Raw genomic sequence first — 26,529 nt, 5'->3', positions numbered from 1 at the left:
ATTTGGCCCAGAATATGGCTTATTTATGAGGTTTCTCCATTGGTCATACACCATAGAATTGATTTACTGTCTCACATTTTGGGGGGACTATATCCACCCTAGACTGAAGGATGTAACTGTGTTATGATCAAGGGAACCAAGTTGCAGAAAAGTTAATTGACTTCTCTATGGTCACATGGCTGGTTAATGTTGGAGCTGTGGTTGGAGCCCACGTCTCCTGGAGTCTGGTGACCCAGTCCTGCAATGGAATTGCTGTGGCATAGATATGAAGGAAGGTGACTGAAAGGATACCATAGGTCTGAATCAAAAGAGAAAAAAGAAGTTATGACTTTGAATCTATTAGAAGGATGTGTGGGACAGGCACGTATTTCATGCATACTATGCAGAGTGGATGCACATCATTTATTGCATGTGAATTCAAACACACTTTTCAAAAAATACAATACCAACAGCTATAATAAAATATGATTTTTCTGTCAGGTGGCCCCCTAAATACAAATCAACTGCTTCATCTGGTGCTCAACTGAAGGAAAAAATGATAGATTCCAAGGCTGGATGGACCCATCAGCTGTGTGGGAAACTGTGAGATCTAATACAGTATTTATGAATCAAGTCAAAATATCAAGGATATCCCTGAACCTATTATTTTTGTCTTATACCCAACTTTGAGCTCAATTCCCAAGTAAGATGGAAATTCACAGTACTGAAGTTTTGATTTTCTTCCCCATCAAAAAGAAAATGAAGGAACATTGTGTGTGAATAGATTAATAGTTTACTTTTCAAGCAATAAGTCTTCCATAATTTTCAACTATTTCTGCCCAGGAATGTTTTTTAGTAGGAAATCCAGTGCAGGGATTTTTATATATTTTTAACATGTACTTTTTAAAAATATATAAAAACATTTCAAAACATAAGACTTAGGCTTGTTCTTGAGTGTATTAATGATATTTCTTGTAGTTATTTTGCTCAAAAAATAGAATTGAACTGTATCACTTTTTAAACTACATTCTTGAAATAAAACATACATAATGAAAAATACACATAGCAAAGGTGTAGAGTTTGATGAGTTTTCAAAAACGGAACACTTCTACGTAAACAACATGAACATCATGAGGCAAAAGTTGACCGGCATCCCTGAACCCCCCGACCCATATCCCCTTCTGATCACAGTCTCCCAGAGGTAACCACTTACCTGACTTCTAACACAGTAGATTAGTTTTGCCTGTCTTTGTACTTAATGTAAATGTATTCATACTGCATTCATTTGTGTCTGGCTACTTTTGCTCGACATTTTATTAGTGATATTCATCCACTTCATTGTCAATTATTGTACATTGCTCATTCACATGGCTGTATAATGTTGTGTTGTGAGAATATATCTTAATACTGCCAAACGTTTTTAAAGTATGTGTACTAATTTGCTACCAGCCAGCAAACGTAGGACAGGTTAAGTGACTACCCAACATTCGGAGTTTTCCATCATTTTTTAGTTTTAACCATTCTGGTGAACAGTCATTGATTTTTAAATTGATTAAATAGACCTCTGGCAAATTCCTACCAAGGTTTTTACAAGGGCAAATTCCTACAAAGGTCTTTATTTATGAACCAGTGTGTGCTGGGGTTGGGAAACGGCAATGATGCTTCATGAAGAGGAATGCTGCACCGTCAACAAGTTCAAAGAAGGAATACAATTTGAAAGACGGAAGTAGAATGTCTCAGCACAGACAAGTGTTTTTGTTTAAAATACTGCCTTATTTTCAGAGACAGCATTTCATTTGGGAATGAAGAGGTATGTATATGGGCTAGACATTTATGGAATCTGAAAACTGACCTTTTTAAGATTTTGGGGGGCATTTGTGGGATGGAAGAAAACAGTAAGGCCTCTATTAACTGTACCACTAATTATTGAGATTTTCACAGGAAAAAACACATGGCAATGGTTGATCTGTGTTTTTATTACTGTTGCAGGGTCTCCATTTTGGTGCCTACTGGATATTGTTCCTATAAAGAACGAGAAGGGAGATGTGGTACTTTTTCTGGCGTCATTCAAAGATATAACAGATACAAAAGTGAAGATTACTCCAGAAGATAAAAAAGAAGGTTTGTACTGTTTTCAGCAAACGTTGACAGGGTAACATTTTGAAATTGTTTACTCAAAAATTCTGAGACGAAAAAAATTGTCTTTTTTAACAATAGTGACTGATAAATATTCATAACTGTAAGCAGGCAGAATTTGGTACCTATTCCAAAATCACAGAGACTCACATGAATTTACAGTCTCGTCTCTGTAATAGAGATTCAATCGACAAGAACCAGAAGTTCATATTCCTATGCAAATAGAATGAGGATAGGAAAACAATTTATCAGAATATAAACATTCATACCATCTTGCTTTATTAGGGACAAAAATAAATTGATAGTGATAAGTGAAGTTAAAATGATGTGATTAAAAATACATCACTCAGCTTCATCTAAAGTGCAGTAACTGAGAACTTAAAAGTGCAAAATTTCATTTTATGTACGAAATTAAGAACTCAAGTTTAGTGGTTGTTAGCGTGGAATGTTGAAAAGAAATGTGGTCTGTATCTTATAGAATACAACAGGGCAATCATTTGTTTTAAGACAACAAGCATTTCAATGACCTTTCAAGGATTCGAAGACTATGTTTCTAACCTTATATTTCCTGTTTATAGCTTATTAAGAAACTCCCTGCATTTTATGTAAGCTGACAAAAATTAGCACTGAACAAATGGTGCTATAATTTTGCTTAAACAGAAGTAGAATGAGATATTTTGGTGACCAGAGAAAAAGCAATTGTCACTGTAGGGATGTCCTATGTCATAAGTTCCTTATTAGAACCAGCTATTTGACATTTCAACAACTATGTGTTTTTAAGAATGGGTTCTTTTACTCCAGCTCTTTATAAAAATTTGTGTGAGTGTTCAAATATATTGTCTCTTGAAATGACAAAACAAAAGGAGAACACTCATGGTTTGGCGCCCCCACCCCCTACTTCTATTATTTGAAACGTTTGCAAATACAGGACTGTTTTCCTGTTTATTTGCATGGCTAAATATTTTACATACACAGGGCAGGGCAGTCTTACAATTAAAGTTACTTGGATATTAGAGCAAGTGGAATACCTGCCCGATGAGAGAAAAGAAAATGTGAAAATCAGTGTGTGCAGTTTTTATTTTCAGTTTTTTGTTTGTTTGTTTGTTTGTTTTGTATTTTAGGAATACCAAAGGTCATTAGGAACTGTATTTACTCACAACACTTCTGATACCAAATGTGTGGATTTTTTCCATACCGACAACCAGTTCTAAAACTTGCTGGACACCAACTGGGTGTCCTCTAATTTAATGAAGTTCTGACACTAACTACCCAGAGTTAGTGTCAGTCTCCACAGGTTTAAGGGTTCACTTCAGATACCATCACAAGCATTGGTGTCCAGTGTACCCACACACTTCTGTCCAACTTGGCTACAAAGCCAGGGGTTCATACTCTCCCCCTCCCCCTTCTCAGATGTGATAATTTGCTGGAATGACTCACAACATGTAGGGACACACTTTACTTACATTATTACAAAGGATACAACTCAGGAATAGACAAATGGAAGAGATACATAGGGCAAGGTTTGGGGAGCTGCTAGGCTTTTGCTCTGGGTGTGCCACATTCCAGCATCTCAATGTGTTCACCAACTCAGAAGCCCTCCAAACCCTGCTGTTTAGTTTTTCTAGAGGTTTCATTCCATAGGCACAATTGATTAGATCATTGGCAATTTGTGATTAACTCAATCTCCAGCCCCTCTCCTCTCCCAGGAAGGTTAGGGAGTGGGGCTGATAGTTCCAACCTTCTAATCTTGCCTTAGTCTTTCTGGCAACTAGCTTCCATGCTTAAGCTACCTAGGGACCCCCAGCCACCAGTTTTTTATTAACATTTAAAAGAACTCTTTGCGCCACACTTTTCAAGGGTTATAGTGTTGTGGGTGGCAAGGGGGTGGAGACAAAGACCAAATATATATTTCTTATTATGCCACAGTAAGAATTATTTGAATAAAATTATTCCTATATTAAATATATATGTGTGTGTATTATGTATTATACATTCACATATATGTGTAGTTAGAAATATAAAACTAAATATATACCGAACACTCAAGAACATATTTTTTCTGTTGCTACCTTATTATATGTGTCCCACAAAATTATGTAATATTTTTATAGAGGTAAAGTAACTATTACAAGCCAGCATGGTTATAAAATATAGTGAAGTATGTATCTCTCCTTTTTTTTAACTGCATTTACTAGAGAAAAACACCTTAAAATTCACCAGTTGATGGCATGTCTTGCAGGAAAAGCACACCTTAGTGTATAATATTTTTAGAACTTCAAGAAAAGTGAAAAATTATTCAAATGTCAGTATGTAACTGGAGCAGTATTGCATCACAGAACTAGGAAACTGAGTGAGCAAGCAGCCTGACTTGACCTGATATTGCATCTCAGACCAATGATATCACTGAAGTTCACCTCAGTTGTAGAAATAAGGTTTGTGGTCTTTAAAATGAATTTTCTACCGAAGCTCACATGATGGACTTTATTTAAGAGATATAAATTGTACACTTCTATTTTTTAAAAGTACTTCAATCATTGATATCTACATTTGTTTGGGTTTTATTTGAAATGAGGGAAAACCTTTTACAGAAAAGGCTAACAAGGTAGATATACTGTACAATGCTTCCATCACTGAATAGCATTGATGGAAGATTAGCATAAAATGCAAAGTACTATTTGTACACTCAAAGGCTTTCAGCTGGGGATCTGGTATGTATGTGTGTGTGTGTGAGAGAGAGAGAGAGAGAGAGAGAGAGAGAGAGAGAGAGAGAGAGAGAGAGAGAGAGAGAAAGAGAGAGAGAGAGAGAGGTCAACAAAAATCTGGTGTGTTTTTTTTTTTACCACCTTTTAAAATACCCTCCTTTTTTGACATATGTTTTACTTCTATTCTAAAAATAGTCTGTAAGCCACTAACTTCTATATCTATGTCTAGCATTACTGAGTTATTTGGTATGAGACTCTGTTTACTGCTTTTCCTATCAGTATGAAATATTTTAATTTAAAAGTGAATTAATAATGGATTAATTCAACAAATATTTATGGAGCACCTACTCTGCCTTCATTATTGAATTACATCTAGAGATGTCAAAATGGAGACAGTATGCTTTGGATCATCCAAACTTCAGCTCAAATCCTGGTTCCATCATATGTGGACTATTAGGCCTTAGACAAGTTGCTTACCCTCTCAGAGACTGTTTCCTCATCTGTAAAATGGGGTAATCATACATGTCTACATCTGTTGTCAAATGACAAAAATAATACAATTTGGTAATGAGTTTGATGTTCTTTATGCAAGGGAAAACAATTCATGGATTGGGGGAGGACAGAACCTCACAAGCAATGGAGTACTGTTCCCAGGGGATTTAGGGCAATGGTGAGATGTACAGGGAATTATTAATAGAAGAAACGACACAGAAACAAGGCATCATTGGCTAGGAGGCTGAGGATTTCCTTATAAATCTAGCAAGTCCTATTTTTCAGGGTAAGATAAACTAGTTAAAGCTTAGTTGGAGGATTGTGATTGGTGTACATTAAGATTCCTTGCGAGGTGTTTCCTGTAAGTCCAGGTTGACTTAGACTTGTAACATGTGCTGGGCCACTGAGGTGGGGGTGGGGGAGCTTCATTTTGTGGGTCCTGATATATGAATTAACTTTATCAAGGTTTATAAGAGGTAATACATGCAAATTACATAGCACAGAGCATACAGACTATGCTCAATAAAAGATAGTTACGGTCATTTGTATATTCCATAGGTTTTATAAAAAGAGCTACCTGTTATTGAGTCTCTGCTTCATGCTAATTGATTACTTCATTTACTTCTCATTATAACTGTATGAAATAGGTATTATTCCTATTCCTATTTGCTGATGAATTTAAGTAACTTGACAAAGATGAATGGCATAGTAAAAAATGGTAGAACTAGGACTTTCATACACCTAAACTCTGGTGTGTACATTCTATTTATTGAGATTTTTATTTTGCTCATGATTTTATGAAAGACATAGTTCCAGTATTTGCAACATATATTCAATGATAGAGCGGCAAAAATGGCAAGTTCTTCCCAGACAAGGGGAAAAAGTAGGATGGGGCCAGCAAGAACTGCAGCAGAGTCAAGGAGACCTTCTTCACAGGGAAGATAATAGTGAAGCAAATCTTGAAAGACAAGTCAGGTGTGACAAACTGAAAGGAAGGGATGTTAATTTCAGGAGCTAGAATAACGAATAGTTGACTTTTGTTCAGAAGTAGATTATTTAAGTCAGAGAGTTGAACTTCAACGCTAGACAGGCAGACAGGGCTTAAATCTTAAAGATTGTATTACATCTTTCTAAGGAGTTTAGACAGTATGGAGGTATTGCGCAGAGATAGAACAAGTAAACCTTGATAATGGGAGGTGAAGAAAAAGGAGGACTGGATGAACCCCAGGTTTCGGTTTTGGGGGCTGTTATTGAGTGAATTGTGTCCCCTCCAAATTCATATGCTGAAGCCCTAGCCCAAAGCACCAAGAATGAGACTGTATTTGGATATAGGGCCTTTACAGAGCTAATTAATGTAAAATGAGGCCATCAGCATGGGGCCTAACCCAATCTACTGCTGGCCTTTTAGAAAGAGATTTGGACACTGAGAGGGACACCAATGTTGCTCATGCACGGAGGAAGCACCAACGAAGAGGCAGCACTTACTTTTTTAAACTCTAAAGAGATGTGCTCTTAGCTCATGTCAGCAGGTCTGAAGTTGCAATTACTTAAGAATCAGCGTATAATGCATCCGACAATCTACTCTCCAGCTACCATTCCACTTTCAAACCTAATTGAAAGCTCTGGATGAGCTAAGCTGGTCTGTTCACACTCAGCTAATGAAACTCACACTCTTTTCTTGTGTCCCCCCAGGTCCTCAAACTTTCCCTCACTTGGAACATCTCTGACACTGCTATTCAGCATGAATATGTCACCTCTTTTCTTTACTGTCATTTCACCTGAACCACCTTAGTTCATAATGCGCGTCCTTCCCTTAGGCCATTCCATGTCTTACTGCTGGCTTATCTTGTCTTTCCCAAACCCTTCAGAACCTGGAAGCTGGCGCTCTACTTCATTTGTCTTTCAGTTTCTTACAGTGCCTGCACATAACAGACACCGACTACAAACCTGCTGATTAATTAATTTTATGAAAGGGCCTGTACCTATGTGACAGTGTTTAGTTTCCTTTAAAAGTTCCTTTTCTCTGTACACAGTTGCATGTCTCAATTTTCCAATCGTTTTTTTTTTTTTTTCCGCATCTATTCATACATTCTGCTAATTTTGTTTTCCATTTAAACCACTTGGCTATAACAATATGTGCCTTGTTTTTTCAGGCACAGGGACCAGTGCAGTGGTTCTGTTTATTTCTTAAAAGGTGCCCCAGATTTCGTTTGAAATCATGGTTGTCACTGGTGTATTCATTATGTAGCAACAGCATCATCAGTTATCCCAGAACTGGGGGATTTCAATTACAATTTCTAAAAAGTGGGCACTTCAAATTTGTCTTGAGAATTTAGAGGTTGATGTATGAAGGATTCTCTTCAGTGGTAATACTAATCAGGATTCAAATGCAGCTAAGTTTTGGCAGGTTAGATTCTGCCATCTAACTTTTGGCAGGGAACAGCAGGTTGCTATTATTAAGTACACTGATACATGTTTTATGTTGGACCTGCTTTGCCCTATTACCAAATATTTTCAGGAGAAATAATAGCTGTACTAAATAATTAGATAAGAATTGCATTTACCTACAAGAACCGGAACACCTAACTCACATAAGCTTAAGCAATAGGGGTTTATTTTCCTCACGTTTTGAAGAGTCTGGAGCTGAGCAGTCCATGATTGCAGCCGCAACAATCATGGACCCTCAGACTCTATCTCTTTTTGCCTTTCTGCTCTGCTGTCCTTCACGTGCTATTTGCCGTCCTCATATTTTTCATCTTGGGGCTATAAGATTCCTGTTGAACCTTTGGAACTCATTTCTGTTGTGCAGATGGAAAGAAGAGTGAAGGAAAGGGCAAGGGCTTCTCCCTACAAGGCTTCACCTTTGAATGCAGAAAGGAATGTCCTTCCTTTTGCCTCCCTCTTCTGCCAGGGATTTCCATCAATATGTCATTGACCATGACTCTGTCCTACAGCCATGGTCATCTTTAGCTGCAAAAATGGCTATTAAACCCAAGGTCTTTTGGTCTATGTCTTAAGCTTTTATACCCGTATAGTAGAAGTAGCCAAAGAGAAAGGGTTTGGAAGGAAGATTGTGTCAGCCAATCTAGAGTGTCTAATTATCTATTGACTATTTTCCATAAGCCAGCCAGATGATTACGCAAGGATCCTATAACATAGAATAGTGAGATTTAGAGTACGTGCACTGCCAAAAGCCTCAGTGCTGTAAAGACTGAAACACAGGACTGTCTGGTCTCAGAGCTCATATCTTTGCACCATGCCCTGGAGCACCATGCCTTTGTCACCATGCCCTATGTCAACAAATGAAAGAATATTGGAAATGAGGTGGAAAGAAGGCTGGGCTTGTCTCAGTTTCTTCCCCAAGCTTCTACACATGATTGTCATTGAAACTGATAGCTCCTGACCCAATTCTTTTTACCATTCTCATTTCTATTTAAAGTCCTCACTACTGAAATTGTGGTCCAAGGGGAACCTGACACATTGGCCTCACCTGGAAGTTCATTAGAAATGCAGAATCTCAGGCCCTACATAAGAACTCTGAATCAGAATCTGCATTTTAACGAGATCCCCAGGTGATTCACAGACTCATCAGAGTTTGAGAAGCCTGTACCACACACACTCCTTAGAAAGGCCTTCGCTGACCATCTTGTCTGAAGTTGCCCACCTGCGTCCACTCTATCACATCTTTGTTCATTGTCTTCATAGCGTCTATGCTTACCTGAAACAACCTTTTTCTATAGTTAGCTTATAATTGTTCCCCACTCCATGAAAATGTAACCTTCATCAGCAAACAGGCTTTGCCTCTTTTGCTCAGGATCATAAACCCAACACATATAGAGTAAGTGTCTTAACAGTTAATAAATAATAAATATTTGATTGATGAATGGATGACTATATGAATGCATACATGGTGTCCAGTTTAGGAAGTTTGATTGTTCAGACGTAGGACACGATGACATTCTTGCGTTTTTATAATAATGAGATCATAATCAAAGCTGCAGGTCCCGGGCACACATCCTGATGAATACATTGTTTGGCTGTGTTCTGCTTGATTTAAGTCGAAGGCAACTTGACACGTATTTACCAAAGTTGGCTCCCTCTCAAAATGTGTTCTTAACTGCTGGTATTACATGGCGCTTTCACTCCAGACAGAATCTCTGCTATTGGTTAATTTTTTTGTTCTTGTTGACTCTGGGGTTTGTCTTTCAGTTTCTAAGAATTTCAATTTGGTCATATTTTTTTAAGATAATTGAAGTTATTTGTTAACATAAAATAAAAAGATTCCCCAAAAGGACAGACATTAAGCCACTGAGCAGATATTAATTAAGTCTAAGATGATTTTTGTGTACTTTGAATATTTTAATTTTCAATGTGGAACATAGTAATAATGTTCCTTTCACCTGCTGAAGTAGAAGTAGTCTGCCTGATTTTTTTTGTTTTCATAATAAAAGAAACACATATAAAAATCCTAATAAGGAACAGTATCCTGAAGAAAGAACTACTATAAAAATTGATACTTTATCTGAGGGGATAGATTTCTGCTTCAAGGAGATCTGTATCAACTCTTTGTCAAATATGTGATGAAACAGGAAATGAAGAGCCTAGATAGATGCTTGAAGAAGTGATTGAAGATGCTTGAGATAGTGATTGAAGTATTTTAATCACATCTATTTTATTGTATTACCTATATTTTAAAACACATACACACCCTTGTGGTTTTTTTTTGGGGGGGGGTTTGTTCTTTTTTTTTCACATATTCACAAATATCATTTTCTCCTAGAATCTTCTAAACGTAAATAGCATAAGCCAGGGTTCATAAACTAAGTTGCCTTTAGAGACTATGGGATAATGTGATGAGTAAAATGCTGTGATGGACTGTGGTGAGGACTTGAGGCATAATACACATGGAATGTTTCACTGAGTCATTCCATTTTAAAGAAGAAATGTAAATATTCTGCAGCCAATCGAAATGTACCCGTGGACTGAATTGGTTCTATTAGTCAGTAGCTTATGATCATTGGATAAAACTTTATTAAACTAATTCCTTATTAGTCTTATTTTTATTTTAAAAAAGTATTTCTAGTTTTATTACTCTGAGAATGGAGACATATTTTTAACTTTTTTGGGTGAAATTCACATTTAAAAACTTTTTATAATTCAATTACCAATTTATTGAAGCACCAGCCAAATATGTATTAAGAAGTTTAGCAAGTTCAGGCTAACAGTTTAAAAAGCCATATAACTTGACCCCTTTGGTTGGATCTACATTCTTAGTGAAATTCTCTGTGTCGGTCAGAATTCACCTAGATGTTGGTGTTAGGAATTGTTCCCAATTCGGGGAGTATCGCTGTCATGCTACTGCTGTGAATGATGGTAGCATCACATGGGACTGGCTGCAAACCACGGACAGAAATATCTGCAAGTAGCTGTGTCTCTGGCTTCAGCATCTTGTAGAGAGGCCCGCTTGGGATTGGCAGGACACCATAGGTTTGCACTTCATTGGATGGTGGCGGGGAGTGTTTTCCCTTTTTGCTTTTCTTTTTATGGGGGTTAATGTGGTAATGGCTTGGCCAGTGTGAGAAAAGCAGACTATTGGGTGCTGGGAGCTTAGATGCCAGCTATTCAGAGAAGGGCTGGTTTTTAACTGGTTTCTTGAGAGAGAATCTACTGCTAGCAAAGATACTGTGAAAATTATTGAAAGGACAACAAAAGATTTAGACAATTACATAAACTTAGTTGATTAATCAGCAGTAAGGTTTGAGAGAACTAACTCCAACCTTAAAAAAGTTCCACTATGGGTAAAATGCTACCACACGGCATCACATGGTTCAGAGAAATTGTCTGTAAAAGGAAGAATTAATGGAAGCAGCAAACTTCGTTGTTGTCTTATTTTAAGAAATTGTCACCGCCACTCCAGCCTTCAGCAACCACCACCCTGATCAGTAAGCAGCTATCGACACTGAGGCAAACCTTTCACCACCAAACAGATTATGATTTGCTGAAAGCTTAGGTGATGGTTAGTATTTTTTAATTAAAGTCTGTACATTTTTAAAACATAATGCTATTGCACACTCAATAGATTACAGTATAGTGTAAACATAACTTTTATATGCATGGGGAAACCAAAAATTTGTGTGACTTGCTTTATTGCCATATGAGTATTCGCTTTATTGTGGTGACCTCCAACCGAACCTGCAATATCTCCAAGGTATGCTTGTGGATGCAAAAATTCTAAACAAAAAGTATTCATTAAATTAATCCTCTCAACAGCCCTGTGATGTGGGCAATATTTTCATAAGTGTTTTCTAAACTTAATTAACATGCCCAAGGTCACAAATCTAGTAAGTGACAAGGCCAGGACTTGAAGCCAAACTTTGTTTAGCTTCACTTTGATCTCCTATAAGCTTTACATTATCAGGCCTCTTCATCACAGGATAAAGAAATATATCCACAATATCATGTTGTAATTAAAATACAAATGGTGTCAGTTTGTATCCATTGTAAAAATGTTAACTGATCATTTTATAAAAATTATGAAAAAAAATAGGAAAATATAGGGGGAAAATGAAGAAAAAGAAATATATCATTTCTGGGATCATTCTACAAGTAAAACCATTTATCACACATCCATTGATCCATTTCCATCCATTTGTTTTTCTACGTAAACTTCAATTTTTAAAGCAATAAATTTATTCTACTCATATCATAAACCTCACTTCTAGGAATTCTTATGTAAAACTTCATTGCTTCTTGTGGAAATTAAAGACCATTTTATCATGCTTGGATCCTTTAAGAAGAAAGAAAACTAACACTGAACGGCCCATTACCAATAAAATACTTTTACCCACCAATTATCCCATTAAATTTTCTTAGAAAAAGAGCTTAAAATGTGAAAATGAATTAAGTATTACTTTATATGCTTTAGGGTCATTAGAAACCCATCTAATCTTTCTCTTCTGAATAAACTGTGTGTTCTTCTGCTAACTACTTAGGTTCTCCTTATCCCAGGCCTTTAATTATATTTCACATTTTCCTTTAAGCCCTCTGGAAGTTTATCTACTCCTTCCCATCTAGAACAGTACATACTAACACATATTTTATCTCATCACTACTGAGTTTAACGAAAGGATAGCTTTTAAATGCCTGCATTTTATGTATTCTACCCCATCAGAATGGCTTTAAAAATAATTATGACCATCATTCTAGTCATCAGCCATCATGATCTTTGAGATTTTGTATATTTTTCAATCTATACTATCATTTATATCATTTTATAATTGCAAAGCCTGTAATAACTCCTTCCATACAGATAGTTTCCCATTACTCACTTCCTTAAGACTATATCAAATTTCAAGATACGTAATTCCTTTCTTACTCTTCTTTCCTGGATTAGTGCAACCAGAAAGCTTTAATGGTGAATATTTCTGTTTCCTATACCATATGACCTGTAAATAAAAATGTCAGAAGTTCTAGATGCAGAGTGAAGTGTACATCAAAAAACTGAAAGAGTCCATGCATTCATTTCCAAAATATCGCTAAAACAACAGTAAAGAGATTTTTTTCAATACACAAAACCCACAGTTCAAAAATATGTTAGCAACAAAATTGATGAGTACAAACCAACTTAATGGATCTCAGACACCTAAATCCTAACCAGCAGTGGAAAAAGCTAAGCAATGAGATTTTCACAATAAAAACTTCCAAAAGCACAAGAACAGAAACCCTTAGATAGTACCTCTGCAAGTGACAATGACAGTAAAGCTAAAAACAGGAAGATAATTTGAAAGTATTTTTAAGAAACAGCTAGATCCACACAGATTTCCTCCCTTAATATGTGCAACCAGACAACGTTCCTTCCTAAACTATCAAGTTCCCTGGGAGGCAAGTATTAGTGAGATCAACATCTGTGTGGAAAAGGAAGAAGGCAAGGTTGAGCAAAAACGTCTGGGTTCTGATATAGACATACAAAGGCCTCTTAACTGCGATAATCTTCTAGAATTGTCCTGAGTTGAGTGAGAGGCCTGGACACTCACACTAACGAATCACTGTAGGCAAGCGGCCCCCACAAATAACACATGACCATGGGCACGGTGACGCGCTTCAACTAAGGACACTCCCCACAGCTGGGGAGGGCACAGCACACGGTCCAAAACACCCCCCACCCTTGTAGAAAACTTGAGACTTACCTTTTGTGAGGGTACATAGAGGGTCTCTGGACTGAAGAAAACCAGGCACACTTGGCGATACTAAGCACAGTACTAAAAAAGAGGAAAGAAACATATTTATACCCCAAGTCCTGAGACCCCAGTCCTCTTCTTGAACTTGGATCCTAGAATGTTAGCAGTCAAGTCTATATTCTCCTGGTAAGGTTTCAGAAGAATCTTCTCCAAATACTCTGGATAGTACAGGAGGAAAGTCCTCAATCTGTTAATATTACTCATGGAAATAGCCCATACATATCACTCTACAACACAGAGCAAATTTAATCCACCCTACTCACGTGCTTAGACTTTCTATTCAGATTTATCATGTTCCACTCTTAAATATGAGCAGATATCAAAATCTGCCCAGACTTCTACTGAAAGTATCTAATATAAAAGAAATAGATCGATATAAAGAGGGGAAAAAAACACCTTGAGTAAGAAGAAACTCTTTGGAAATAACAAAAGTTAATACTTAATATTTCTAGAGAGATAAGAACAGATATTAAATACATGAGATAAATATAGGATGCTGTGGCTAAAAAAAAAAAAGAAACATTTAAACTATGAAAGAAGCTTTGGAAATGAAGAGTAATGATGCTATTTTTTAAATGTCAGTATAAAGATTGGACGATTAAGTTGAGGAGTCTTCCAAAAATTAGAACAAACTAACCAAGATGTGGAAAATAGTATCAAATGATATGAAAATGAGAGGACCATCTAGGACGGCACGGTCCTAGAATTCTGTGTGATGATGGAAATGTTCTGTATTTGCACTAATAACAATATCCACTAGCTACATGTGGTCACTGAACACTTGAAATGTGACTAGTGGGACCAAGGTACTGAATTTTAAAAATCTATTTAATTTCAATTAATTTAAATGCAAATGTGAGAATCCACATGAGTCTAGCAGCTGTCATATTGAACAGCATAGATCTAGGAGGTTAAGCACCTGAATTAAAAAGTGTACCAAAATGAGAGAGAGAGAGAGAGAGAGAGAGAGAGAGAGAGAGAGAGAGAGAGAGAGAGAGATTGAGAAGGAGAGAGAGAACAAAAGTGAAAGTGGTGGTTGGAAGAGAAGAAGCCATCTATCAACTGATACAAGTTCCTAGAACTTAAGGTCCTGAGTTTCCATGCTGTGAAATTTCATGACACTGCAAACAAAAAGATGATTCTTTTGGCTCCCATAAAGGGAAAAAAAAGGTAACATACAAGGGATCAGAAACCAGAATGACTTTGAATGGACTTATGCTGGAAGCTAGAAAATATTGCCTCAAAAATTGGAACCCTTGTACTCTGTGGGGAATACAAAATAGTGCGACCTGTATGGAAAACAGTATGGAGGTTCCTCAAAAAACTAAAAATAAAACCATCATATGATCCAACATTTCCACCTCCGGATATTTATCCAAAAGCATTGAATTCAGAATCTGAGCGATATACTGGAACTCCCAAGTTCACTGTAAAACTATTCATAATAGCCAAGATGTAAAAACAACTTAAATGTCCATTGATAAATTAATGGATTTTTAAAATGTGGTACATATATACAATGGAATATTATTCAACCTTAACAAAGAAGGAAATCCTGTAATATGCAACAACAGTGAACCTTGAGGACATTAAGCTAAGTAAAATAAAATAGTCACAGAAAGACAAATACTGTATGATTCCACTTATATGAGGTATCTAAAACAGTCAAACTCGTAGAAGCAAAAAATAAAACCCTGGTTGCCAGGGGCTGGGAGGAAAGGGAAATAGGGAGTTGCTAATCAATGGATATAAAATTTCAGTTATGCAAGATGAAAAGAGTTGAAAGATCTGCTGTACAATTGTGCCTATAGATAATACTGTATTGTACAGTTAATATTCTGTGAAGGTAGCTCCCATTTTAAGTGGTCTTACCACAATAATGTTTTTAAATTCCAAATAAATGTGACTTTCAACCTAGCACCTATTGCCAATAAATTGCAGGGTAAAAAATATATTTTCAGACATGAAAGCTCTCTAAAAATGTACTTCCCTCCCATGCACCTTTTCTTAGGAATCTACTAGAGTCGTGGTGCACCAAGGTGAGGCAGTAAACTAAGAAAAATGAAGACATGAGATTTAGGAAATGAAAATATAATTCAGGAGAGTGTGTGGTATGTCTAAGATAACGATCAAGAGTCAGCTCAGGATGACAGCTGTGCCAACCTGCCCAGATTAAGAGCAGGCAGAGGCTCTGGGAGAAGTTTTCAAGATTGGTTGATATTCCACTAGATCAGGGGTGTCCAAACTTTTTTCAACGTTTTTCACCAAGGGCCATATGCGGTAAAATACACAAACAGCCGGGCCACTCACTCGAGGTGAAGTACGTATTGCATCACCTGGTTTATTTAAGTAAACTAAATATATTTTTGGAATTTGCTGCGGGCCAATTAACAATGGATCACAGGCCGCAGTTTGGACACCCCTGCCTAGATACATCAAAACCTATTAAGGGAAAATTCACACAATTGGTGAAGAATTGGATTTTGATTGGTGATAAATATATGGAAAACAAAGCAAACAAATCTGTTCGCTATAATCCGAAGTGTCTGGGCACTGATGGTAACCACTTTGAGCACATCTTGTAATTGCAGAAGTCAAACGTAGTATATATTGGTATATATTAATACAGGTTTGTCCTTTCTTAAAATGTGTATACTTTTTTGGCCATATATATGTATTACACCAAATGGCTCAGCTGTCACAATATTATTAACACGGATACTGATCTTACCAAAGTAATAATGTAACCATACTAGAAATGTGTAATGTGTATGGTCGGGGGATGGGATATAGAAGTAAGCTAAATTCAAAGTAACATAGATACGTTATTTGCAAGAAAGTGATTACTTAAAAAAAAATGGCCGAAAGAGTTGAAAAGTTTTGTTTCTGGTGCAGAAAAAGATGGGATGAGAGAATATGGGAACTTCTGGTTTTCTAAGAACTTTTGGACTATTTATGCCACATGCATGTATAATTTTGATTTATTTTTAAATAAGAATATGCATGTCTAATTAATTGCACCAGATCCATTCAGAAATTATTAATCAGCCTTCAGTTCCGTCAGCACTTATCCAAACCTTCCCTAATTTTTTAATGAGTGATAAGAAATTTCCTAAAATCTTAGAAAAAACATAAAACAAAATAAAATAAAATGACACTTTACTTTCTGTCGGGCACTCAGGTTGATGAGATGGCTCTTCATATTAGGAAAAACAATGTATGACTCAAAAGGGAGGAATAACATTTTTTTTAATTTATTGGGGTGACAATTGTTAGTGAAATTACATAGATTTCAGGTGTACAATTCTGTATTACATCATCTATAAATCCCATTGTGTGTTCACCACCCAGAGTCAGTTCTCCTTCCATCACCATATATTTGATCCCCCTTACCCTCATCTCCCACCCCCACCCGCCTTACCCTCTGGTAACCACTAAACTATTGTCTGTGTCTATGAGTTGCTGTTTCTCATTTGTTTGTCTTGTTCTTTTGTTGTTTTTGGTTTATATACCACATATCAGTGAAATCACATGGTTCTCTGCTTTTTCTGTCTGACTTTTTTCGCTCAGCATTACACTCTCAAGATCCATCCATGTTGTCACAAATGTTCCTATATCATCTTTTCTTACCGCTGAATAGTATTCCATTGTGTATATATACCACAACTTCTTCATCCATTCATCTATCGAAGGACATTTTGGTTGTTTCCATGTCTTGGCCACCGTAAACAAAGCTGCAATGAACATTGGAGCACACGTGTCTTTATGGATAAATGTTTTCAGATTTTTTGGGTAGATACCCAGGAGAGGGATTGCTGGGTCATATGGTAATTCTATTTGTAATTTTTTGAGGAACCTCCACACTGCCTTTCATAACGGCTGCACCAGTCTGCATTCCCACCAATAGTGTATGAGGGTTCCTTTTTCTCCCCAGCCTCTCCAACACTTGTTGCTATTTGTCTTGTTGATGATAGCCATTCTGACTGGGGTGAGGTGATATCTCATTGTGGTTTTTATTTGCATTTCTCTGATGATTAGTGATGTTGAGCATTTTTTCATATGCCTATTTGCCATTTGTATGTCCTCTTTGGAGAAATGTCTCCCCAGGTCCTCTGCCCATTTTTCAATTGGGTTGTTTGTTTTTTTGTTGTTGAGTTGCATGAGTACCTTGTATATTTTGGATATTAGCCCCTTATCAGAGGCACTGTTTGCAAAAATCTTCTCCCATTCAGTTGGTGGCCTCTTTATTTTGTCGATGGTTTCTTTTGCTGTGCAGAAGCTTTTAAGTTTCATATAGTCCCATTCGTTTATTTTAGCTTTTACTTCCATTGCCTTTGGAGTCAAATTCATAAAATGCTCTTTGAACCCAAGGTCCATAAGTTTAGTACCTATGTTTTCTTCTATGCAGTTTATTGTGTCAGGTCTTATGCTTAAGTCTTTGATCCATTTTGAATTAATTTTGGTACATGGTGACAGATAGCAGTCCAGTTTCATTCTTTTGCACGTGGTTACCCAATTCTCAGACCGATCACCAGTAACGAAATTGAATCAGTCATCCAAAACCTTCCCAAAAGCAAAAGTCCGGGACCAGATGGCTTCACTAGTGAATTCTACCAAACCTTCAAAGAGGATCTAATACCAATCCTGCTCAAACTCTTCCAAAAAATTGAAGAAGAATAACATTTAAAAGTCGTTCTTATGTGAAGAAGACTAAATGAAGGGAAAGCTTCAGTTGTCTTAATAGAACCAGGAGTTCTCTGCACAGAAAGAGCCTATGTCCAACTCTTTCCTGTATGCCAAAAGGCATAATGGTGGATGATTTCACCAGAAATCTCCCATTTAAGCCTACTCTAAGATCCTATAGCTAGTGAGTGTCTAGGGTTCCTTCCCAGGTCTGATTCCAAAGTCGAAAGGAAACACTTCTTTCTAAACAATGAGCAATATCAGGGCTGGCACAGAGGCCGATTTAGTGGAGAGAGCACTGGAGCAGGAGTCCCAGAGTCAGAATTGTTGCCCCATCTTCCTTACCAATGATGTGAAGCAATATGTCAGATGTGAATATATATGTGGCTCATTTAATTCAGTTTGCTATCAGGGATGTGATGTCATTTTGAGGATTAAATATTTTAGATCATCTATGTCATTCAATTATCAAGAAAAGCTCTACTTTCTGTTTTCTGAGTCTATAAAAAAATTGCTTCTGCAATATTAGAAGACTGATCTTGTAAAGCTTATAGACTTCCTATGAGATAAAACAGGGAATTTTGCTTCAATTCTTTTTCAAATGCTAATTAGAATTTATATTGCCTCAAACTCACCTCTGCATATCAGCCTTGAATGGACAGCTTCTCCCCTAAGTCCTGACTAGTCCCATTGCCTAATGGGAGTCTAATCAGTGGCTTTTGGAGAGAAGGCTATTTCAAGGTCAGTCAATTCAACAAAGTAAAACTAGCAGATTCCATCACAATGCTTATATTTGGGTGAAGTCTTGAATGTCACATTTAATTTAATTTCACTGCAGCAGAAGTATACAAATGCTCAAAGAATCCAAATATTTTTCAAAACTTTCAGTAAACCCTGTTTCAATCTGCTTGGGCTGCTATAACAAAATACCATAGGCTGGGTGGAGTAAACAGTAGAAATTCATTTCTCACTGTTTTGGACGCTGAAAAATCTGAAATCAAGGTGCCAGAATGACCAGGTTCTGGTGAGAGCCCTCTTCCTGGGTTGCGTATGGCCGCCTCTCTCTTTGACCTCAAATGGGAGGCAGCGAGATGGAAGAAGTCTGGTCTTTTCCTTTTCTTATAAGGGCATTGCTCCCATCATGGGGACTTCACCTTCAGAGCATCGAAACTCATTACCTTCCAAAGACCCCACCTCCTAATACCATCACATTGAGAGTTAGAGCTTGATTTAAATTCTTAAATCATAAGAATTTGGGGAGGCCGGCCCAGTGGCTCAGGCGGTTAGAGCTCCGTGCTCCTAACTCCGAAGGCTGCTGGTTCGATTCCCACATGGGCCAGTGGGCTCTCAACCAGGTTGCCAGTTCAATTCCTCGAGTCCCGCAAGGGATGGTGGGCTCTGCCCCCTGCAACTAAGATTGAACACGGCACCTTGAGCTGAGCTGCCTCCTGGATGGCTCAGTTGTTGGTTGGAGCGCGGGCTCTCAACCACAAGGTTGCCAGTTCAATTCCTCGACTCCCGCAAGGGATGGTGGGCAGCGCCCCCTGCAACTAAAATTGAACACGGCACCTTGAGCTGAGCTGCCGCTGAGCTCCCGGATGGCTCAGTTGGTTGGAGCGCGTCCTCTCAACCACACGGTTGCCGGTTCGACTCCCGCAAGGGATGGTGGGCTGTGCCCCCTGCAACTAGCAACGGCAACTGGACCTGGAGTTGAGCTGCGCCCTCCACAACTAAGACTGAAAGGACAACAACTTGAAGCTGAACAGAACCCCCTACAACTAAGATTGAAAGGACAACAATTTGACCATTGTTCCCCCAATAAAGTCCTGTTCCCCTTCCCCAATAAAATCTTTAAAAAAAAAAAAAAAAAAAGAATTTGGGGAGACACAAACATTCAGTCCATAACAAGCCCACCCATAAGGAGATTCCATGAGTGTTACCTTTGTTTCTACAAGTAGCTCAAGATTTCAAACACTGGATTTCAGCCTCACATGCCACTCAACTTTTTTGCATGACTGTGAGTCATGAAGCTTTCTAGTTCCATTTCAGCAGGGAGTTGTGGTCCTGCCTTTGGGTGATAAGCATCATGTCTCACGGATATCTAGCAAGGGCAAGTTATCAGCAAACTTCAAAGTACCATGCTAACTGCTAAAATCACCCACTCTCCTTCTTTTTCAAATCTCTTCCAACTTTGGGTAGAAATTAGTCACACTATTTCCAAAGGAGAGGCTCTACTTCTAAGAATTATTTTGGGAAAAGCATAAATGATTACTTTTAGTTTTAATTCTTTGATCACTGAGACAGAAAAGTTATTTCAGAAGAAATGACACTATGTATAATAAGTTTGTACCTCCTCTTCCTATGAAAAATATGAGAGTTTTAAATTCATAAATAAGCAGTGAAAGACATCTTTTTCTTCAAAGGATAGTTGTAGCTGAGGAAAATCAAATCAAACAGAAAGAAACAAAATAGCTAAGTATCTTTATGTAAAACAACAGCACTATCAATTCTGTTTTATAGAGGAGAAAAAATAAAAAATTCAAGTTGTTGATTTTCTGGTGCTCAGTAATCTTTCCTACTGCCACCAATCCAAACACAGGATTTGGGGAGAAAATATTTAAAATCATACGTATATTTTTTATGCTATTAAATTGTCATGGACACTCACTATGCTGTGATACCACATTCAGGACTGAAGCGCTTCCAGCTCCCAGAAGTTGTTGCTGGCTGACAGCCTTGAGCTGTTAGCGTCCTACAGAGATTATTATGTGTGCTGAACAGAGGACCTATCCAAGGTGACATCCCTTCCCAGGCAACCTTCATCCAATGACTGTTCAGTGGTTGGGGGAGAGTGGATATGAAGGCCCAATCCTTTCCTGTAACCTGGGATAATTTTGAACAAAACTCAAAAAACTCAGCAGAAATTGGCTGAGGCCTTTGCTAAGACTATAGCACAACCCTACTTTTCCCTCTGCCCAGTCCTGTTATATTCCCGTCCCCAACAGATGCTGCCCTAAAGATCCGCCTGTGTGAAATTCTCTGCCTAAATCAGCTTCCTGGGGGACTCAATCCAACCTCTCTCTCTCTCTCTCTCTCTCTCTCTCTCTCTCTCACTCACTCTCTCTCTCTCTCTCTCTCTCACACACACACACACACACACACACACACACAGCAAATCTGCCTTCTGTTATAATGAAAACAAAGGATTAAATCAGTTTTCAAGGGAGCAACGCAATCTGCCTTAACGTAAATTCTACTGTACTAGGAAGCAAAAATCAGTAGTGTGAGCAACAGTGTCAAAACTGGAAATAACACCAAATCATAACTCCCTAGGGTTCCATTGGAATCAAAGTGTGACCATCTTATTGTCACCAAATGCGTATTTTCCAGTATTTCTTAGATTTAGCATGCTTGGTTGTCTTTTGATTATAATCTGAGTTCAGTGGTTTCCAACACTTTTCAATCTGCTAATGTTTTCTTTCTCAGAGGATCCAACTGCAAGTTCTGCTGTGGTATAAAAGACACTGGGGTTTCCCTGTAGCTCAGAGAAGAATGCTCCCTCAAAATACTAGTGAACTCCCATTTTCATGTAAATTACTGAAGGAAAAGGAAGAGCCCTCTGAAGCGAATATCAAACTTGACTGCTAGTGAAAAAATTATTTGGAGGTTTAATGATGCTTCATAAAGTCAGAAAGCATAATCCCATAGGTGTACTGTTTAAAAGCTTAAGATTTATCCAAAATGCCACCTTAAGATTCATTATTGCACTCATCTACTCAGCAAAGAGTCGTCAAACATCCACGAACACAGGGGGAAAAAGAGAAATCTTTGCCTTTGTATAAATCACTGTCTGCTGGGGTAACACAGTCAAATAACTAAAATACATTGCTTTATATAGTAAAGCAGAAATGTAGAAAAGTGTTTTAAGAAAGTGATGTGATTATTTCTGACTAGGAATGGAAGATGATGGGGGAAGTGAGGGGAAGGCTTCTCAAAGGAAATGACAGTTTCAGAAGAAAAATATTTGGATAGTATAGTAGAACATAAGTCAACAATCAGATTTTGTAATGAGCAGCCATGACATTATTGGAACCACTGAACATAATAATTGATCCAGCTACTGTGCGGAAATCTGGCATTGACAGCTATAATAGATAGAGATGGATTACGGCAATTTGCTTTGGCATGGGGCTCAATTTATTGGTGGGTCGAGTTAAGTGTCTCCCCTCACCTACCATCTCTGTGTTCTCTTGGGCTTTGCTTATTGCTTTAAGTAGCTTTTTGGATCTTCTATATATACACCAACCTCCGGGGAAAAAAGAATGGGCACTCTGTACCCCAGAAATATTAAAATATATATAAGGCAGGACTATGTGTTTGTCTTCTAGCTCCTAGCACGGTGCCTGCAATATAGTAAGCATGTCTTTAAAAAACAACAACATATTTTGGAATGCATAGCTATTTATGAACAATCAGCATTCTGATTACCAAGGCATAATGGGATGAGAGAATTTTCTTTGTGTTTGTTACCAAAGTAAAATTCCAGTGTTACTCTACATAAATGACTATTGTAAAACTATTTAACTGTACCATTTTGATTTGTTAGAAGATTTTGACTAGTTGTTAAAGAATAATGCCTTCCTTAATAGAAGGCATCTCACAGAAATAATCATCCAACTTGGTGCAGAATTCTTACCTTCTAAAAAATGTTGCCAAATCCTATCCACGGATGGACATAAAATATCATGAAATGTCAATATAAAGAATGCAATTTTCTTTTTGTGTTATTTATGGATTTTCATAACTTAGAAATCATAACAGCACTGCTTTTATGGAGTCTCCAAGGAGAAACTATGAGAAAAGGGTTAACAGGTCTAGAGGAGACGAGAGCCATCAGTAGGATAAGAAGCTTTTGAAATGAAAACAATAATCCTTAGATCAACACATCCATATGGGCAAGATAGAGTGCTGTTCTTGAGTTCAAAGGGGTCAGTTGGTACAATCTGTTTCTTAATAGAGTAATTTTATGAATACGTAATAAAAATCATATGAGGATGCCTTCATATAAAATTGCTTTTACTGAATGGCTTAAATAAAACAGAACATTTATCATTGTTTCACAATAAAGGACCTATATCTCTAAGCTGAAAAAAACAGATTTTTTTTTTTTTTTTTTATTGCATTTTAGGAGAAACTCAACCTGGCAGATTTACCCATGCTCAGCATTTTTGAAAAATTCCTGGCAGTTAAGACCTTGTTACAATTTTCCTCTTCCCTCCAGTCAAATTGGTTGGTGTACTGTGACTTTTGCTCTTTCACAGCATTATACTTGGGCATGGGCTCTTGCCACTCAGAATGCCATCTCCTCCTCATTCTGCCTATCACAAGTACCCACTTCTCACTGGTCAGTGCAGGTCTACAATTTACATGCTACCCTTAATCGCTTTATAGGTGTTCCCTCCTTCCTTTGATATTTCACAATACTTATCTTTGGTGCATATATAATAATAATAATGTTAATGACAGTTAACATTGATTGAGTGGTTACAATGTGCCAGGGACTATTCAAAGCATGTTATGGGTTTTATTTCATTTAATTATCACAAAATGCCAATGAGTAGGTAGTGTTACCATCTCTCTTTTTAGAGGTGAAGACATTAAAGCCCAATGAGGTTAAGTAACTTGCCTAAGTTTACACAACTAGAAACTGGTAGAGTAAGGTTTTGAACATATTCAGTCTGGTTCTATAGCCCAAATTATTAACCTCTCTGCAATTTTGCCTTTCATTTGACCTTTTGCTATAGAAGATACTATGAAATGCATATTATACTGGAAGGAACACTAACTTAGAAAAGGGAAAGTTGGCAAGTTGTATGATCTTGGGTAGTTCTTTAATGTTCTCTCATATTTGGGCTTAAATTTTCTCATACATACTCTGAATATATTAGATTACGTCACTTTTCCTTGGCATTTACCTTATTAGAAGAATGGGAACAGTGACTATATGACATGTTTCCTCACCACTAATCACATTACAGAAATCCTCCTGATGTCATCAATAGTTAATCAGAGCTTCTAGTCATATGATATTAGTAAATATTATTCTATGTAAAGTCTAGAATAGGAGAGTATGGTATAAAATTGGTTCTATGGGTATTATAATGATGAAAATTATTTCTCCTAGGTTTTATGCAATGTTTAAAATAACTCGAGGAGTTTGCTCCTTCACTGCTTTTATGGGCCATAGAATCGAAATTGTGGGATTACTGGTTGAGATGTTCCACAAGGCCCCTTTCAGCCCTACCTTCCTATGAGAAGACATAAGATCCTTGCCTGAAATAAGTAGTATGTAGCACATTGTGTAGTCAGGATGGGGCCTCTTTCCTCTTGTTCTAAATACCTGTTCTTTTGGAATTGGATGAGTTCTAGTGTCCAGGTTTTCCTAAAGACACTTTTTCTCCAGAACAGCCCTTGGCTACTTAGACCCCATCAGGGTATGTTGGCCTGTGAGCTGTTCTAGAAGTCCAGGAATATGAGTGCTTGCCTTTCATGGAGAACACATAGGTAGTTAAGGCCTTCAACTGTAAGTCATGCTATGGAGTTTGGTCTTTATTCTTCATTCAGTGGTAGGTGAGTCCTCCCTTCCAGGCATACAATCAGAAGGGGTGTGGGATCGTTTACGGTTGTCTGAAGACAGCTTTTCTCTATTTCATAATTTTATCTCGCCAGGAGAGCTTGCTAACTCTGTGATATAGTAAAAAGATCCCAGGAGTTACACATTCACGTCCCATCTCGGCCACTCGAAAGCAGACATGTTGCCTCTCCTCATTGCAATTTCTCTTGCTACAGTATAAAATAATTAGACTAGATAATTCCTTAGGCTTCTTTCATTGCAAGGACCTGTAATTCCCTGACAGTGAGGCTTATGGGATGCTGGGTCACACAGCATGTTTATAGATTGTGAACTGAAGACCCTATTTTCCAAATCTTCCGTCTGAGCTCACCAGAGGAAGAGAACACTCAGTGGCTTGCCACAAGCCATATTACAGCCAGAATAAAACTCCTGTTCTAGCCTAAATTCATGAAATTGAAGTGTACACTCTGTTTTTTCTCACACGCCCATAGATTCAATTGGAAAAACCTGGTAAATATATTTGTGTAGCTAAGAATTTCGTAAGGAGCTTCATGCATAAGATTGTAGATGGTCATATGAAGTTCTCAAATGTCCCTGCTTAACTTATGGTCCTACTTGGGGAGGAGAAAGACAAAAATAGACTTTAAATCCGTGCTGAATTTAGTGAGAATTTGCATTTCAATGCCAGTCCTTAAATGATTTGATTCTTATAAACCCTGCATTTTATGAAGTGTTTGGTATTACATAGTGGTGAAATGAATAGAACTGGGAAATATTGGAACTTCAGATGTACTTGGTGATGTGCTTTTTTTTTTCTCTTTAAACTACTTATATACATAAACCTGGGATCAATTATGTGAAGTTTAAAAGTTTTGATAAAGCAGGGTCATTATATTTTCTTCTTCTCTAGCAAGTTAGTTCTCAAATAGGAATATATTTAGGGAAATGGTTAGTTCAAATTTTCATTCTCATTTGCTGTTTCTCATTTGGTCTAGATCAGGGAGCAGCAAACTTGTCCTGTAAAAGATCTGATAGAAATATTTCAGACTTTGTGAGCCATATAGTGTCTATCAAAACTACTCACTTCTTCCATTGTAACAGAAAAGCAGCCATAGACAATATGTAAACAAATGAGTGTTGCTGTGTTCTAATAAAACTTTATTTACAAAAACAGATGACTGGCTGGTGGGCCAAGGTTTGCAGGTTCCTGATCTAGATGACTAACAACTGATTCTTCCTTCAACTTCTTCCAATTCTAGAACATTTTATAATGGAAATAGCATTAGAATAGGGGACCTGTTTACCTGGCTCCGAGTAATGGCTCTTCTGATTGCTAGACATAATGCCCTGGAAAGTTTCATTGACATGGGTCTTATTTTGGTCATTATATTCAGTACTTGTGTTAGCTAAGATCTAATAAGATTGTTCTTGTTGTACTTTATATCTTATATAATACTTTACCAGGCTACAGGAACTTCTGTAACTTTAAGAAATATAGGTTAGGTTAGGAATCAGATCAACAGGACCATGTTTCTGGTCTGGAGAAGAGGGAGCAAAGAAAAGACCTCCTTCATATGGTCCTGGAAGTGGTCATATTCTAGAATTATAACAGAATTGTGCAGTGTTAAAACTTGGGAGTGAGGTGTCAGTGCCACAAATGGTAAAG

The 26,529-nt window shown here is 37.4% G+C and overlaps 1 protein-coding gene across 1 annotated transcript in view; it reads left to right on the top strand.

The window, feature by feature from the left end:
* KCNH8 (potassium voltage-gated channel subfamily H member 8) overlaps positions 1 to 26,529 on the top strand; it is a 323,786-nt gene that overhangs the window by 123,536 nt on the left and 173,721 nt on the right. Inside the window, exon 3 of the mRNA XM_019726038.3 lies at positions 1,969 to 2,100. Within this exon, the coding sequence (XP_019581597.2) occupies positions 1,969 to 2,100 (132 nt within the window). The remainder of the gene's footprint in view (positions 1 to 1,968; positions 2,101 to 26,529) is intronic.

The sequence above is a fragment of the Rhinolophus sinicus genome, chromosome 5 (assembly GCF_057876585.1).
Source record: "Rhinolophus sinicus isolate RSI-liver-muscle chromosome 5, RSI-T2T, whole genome shotgun sequence".
NCBI lineage: Eukaryota > Metazoa > Chordata > Mammalia > Chiroptera > Rhinolophidae > Rhinolophus > Rhinolophus sinicus.
Note: the sequence above shows the minus strand (reverse complement) of the source record. Positions and strands in the feature narration are given on the sequence as shown.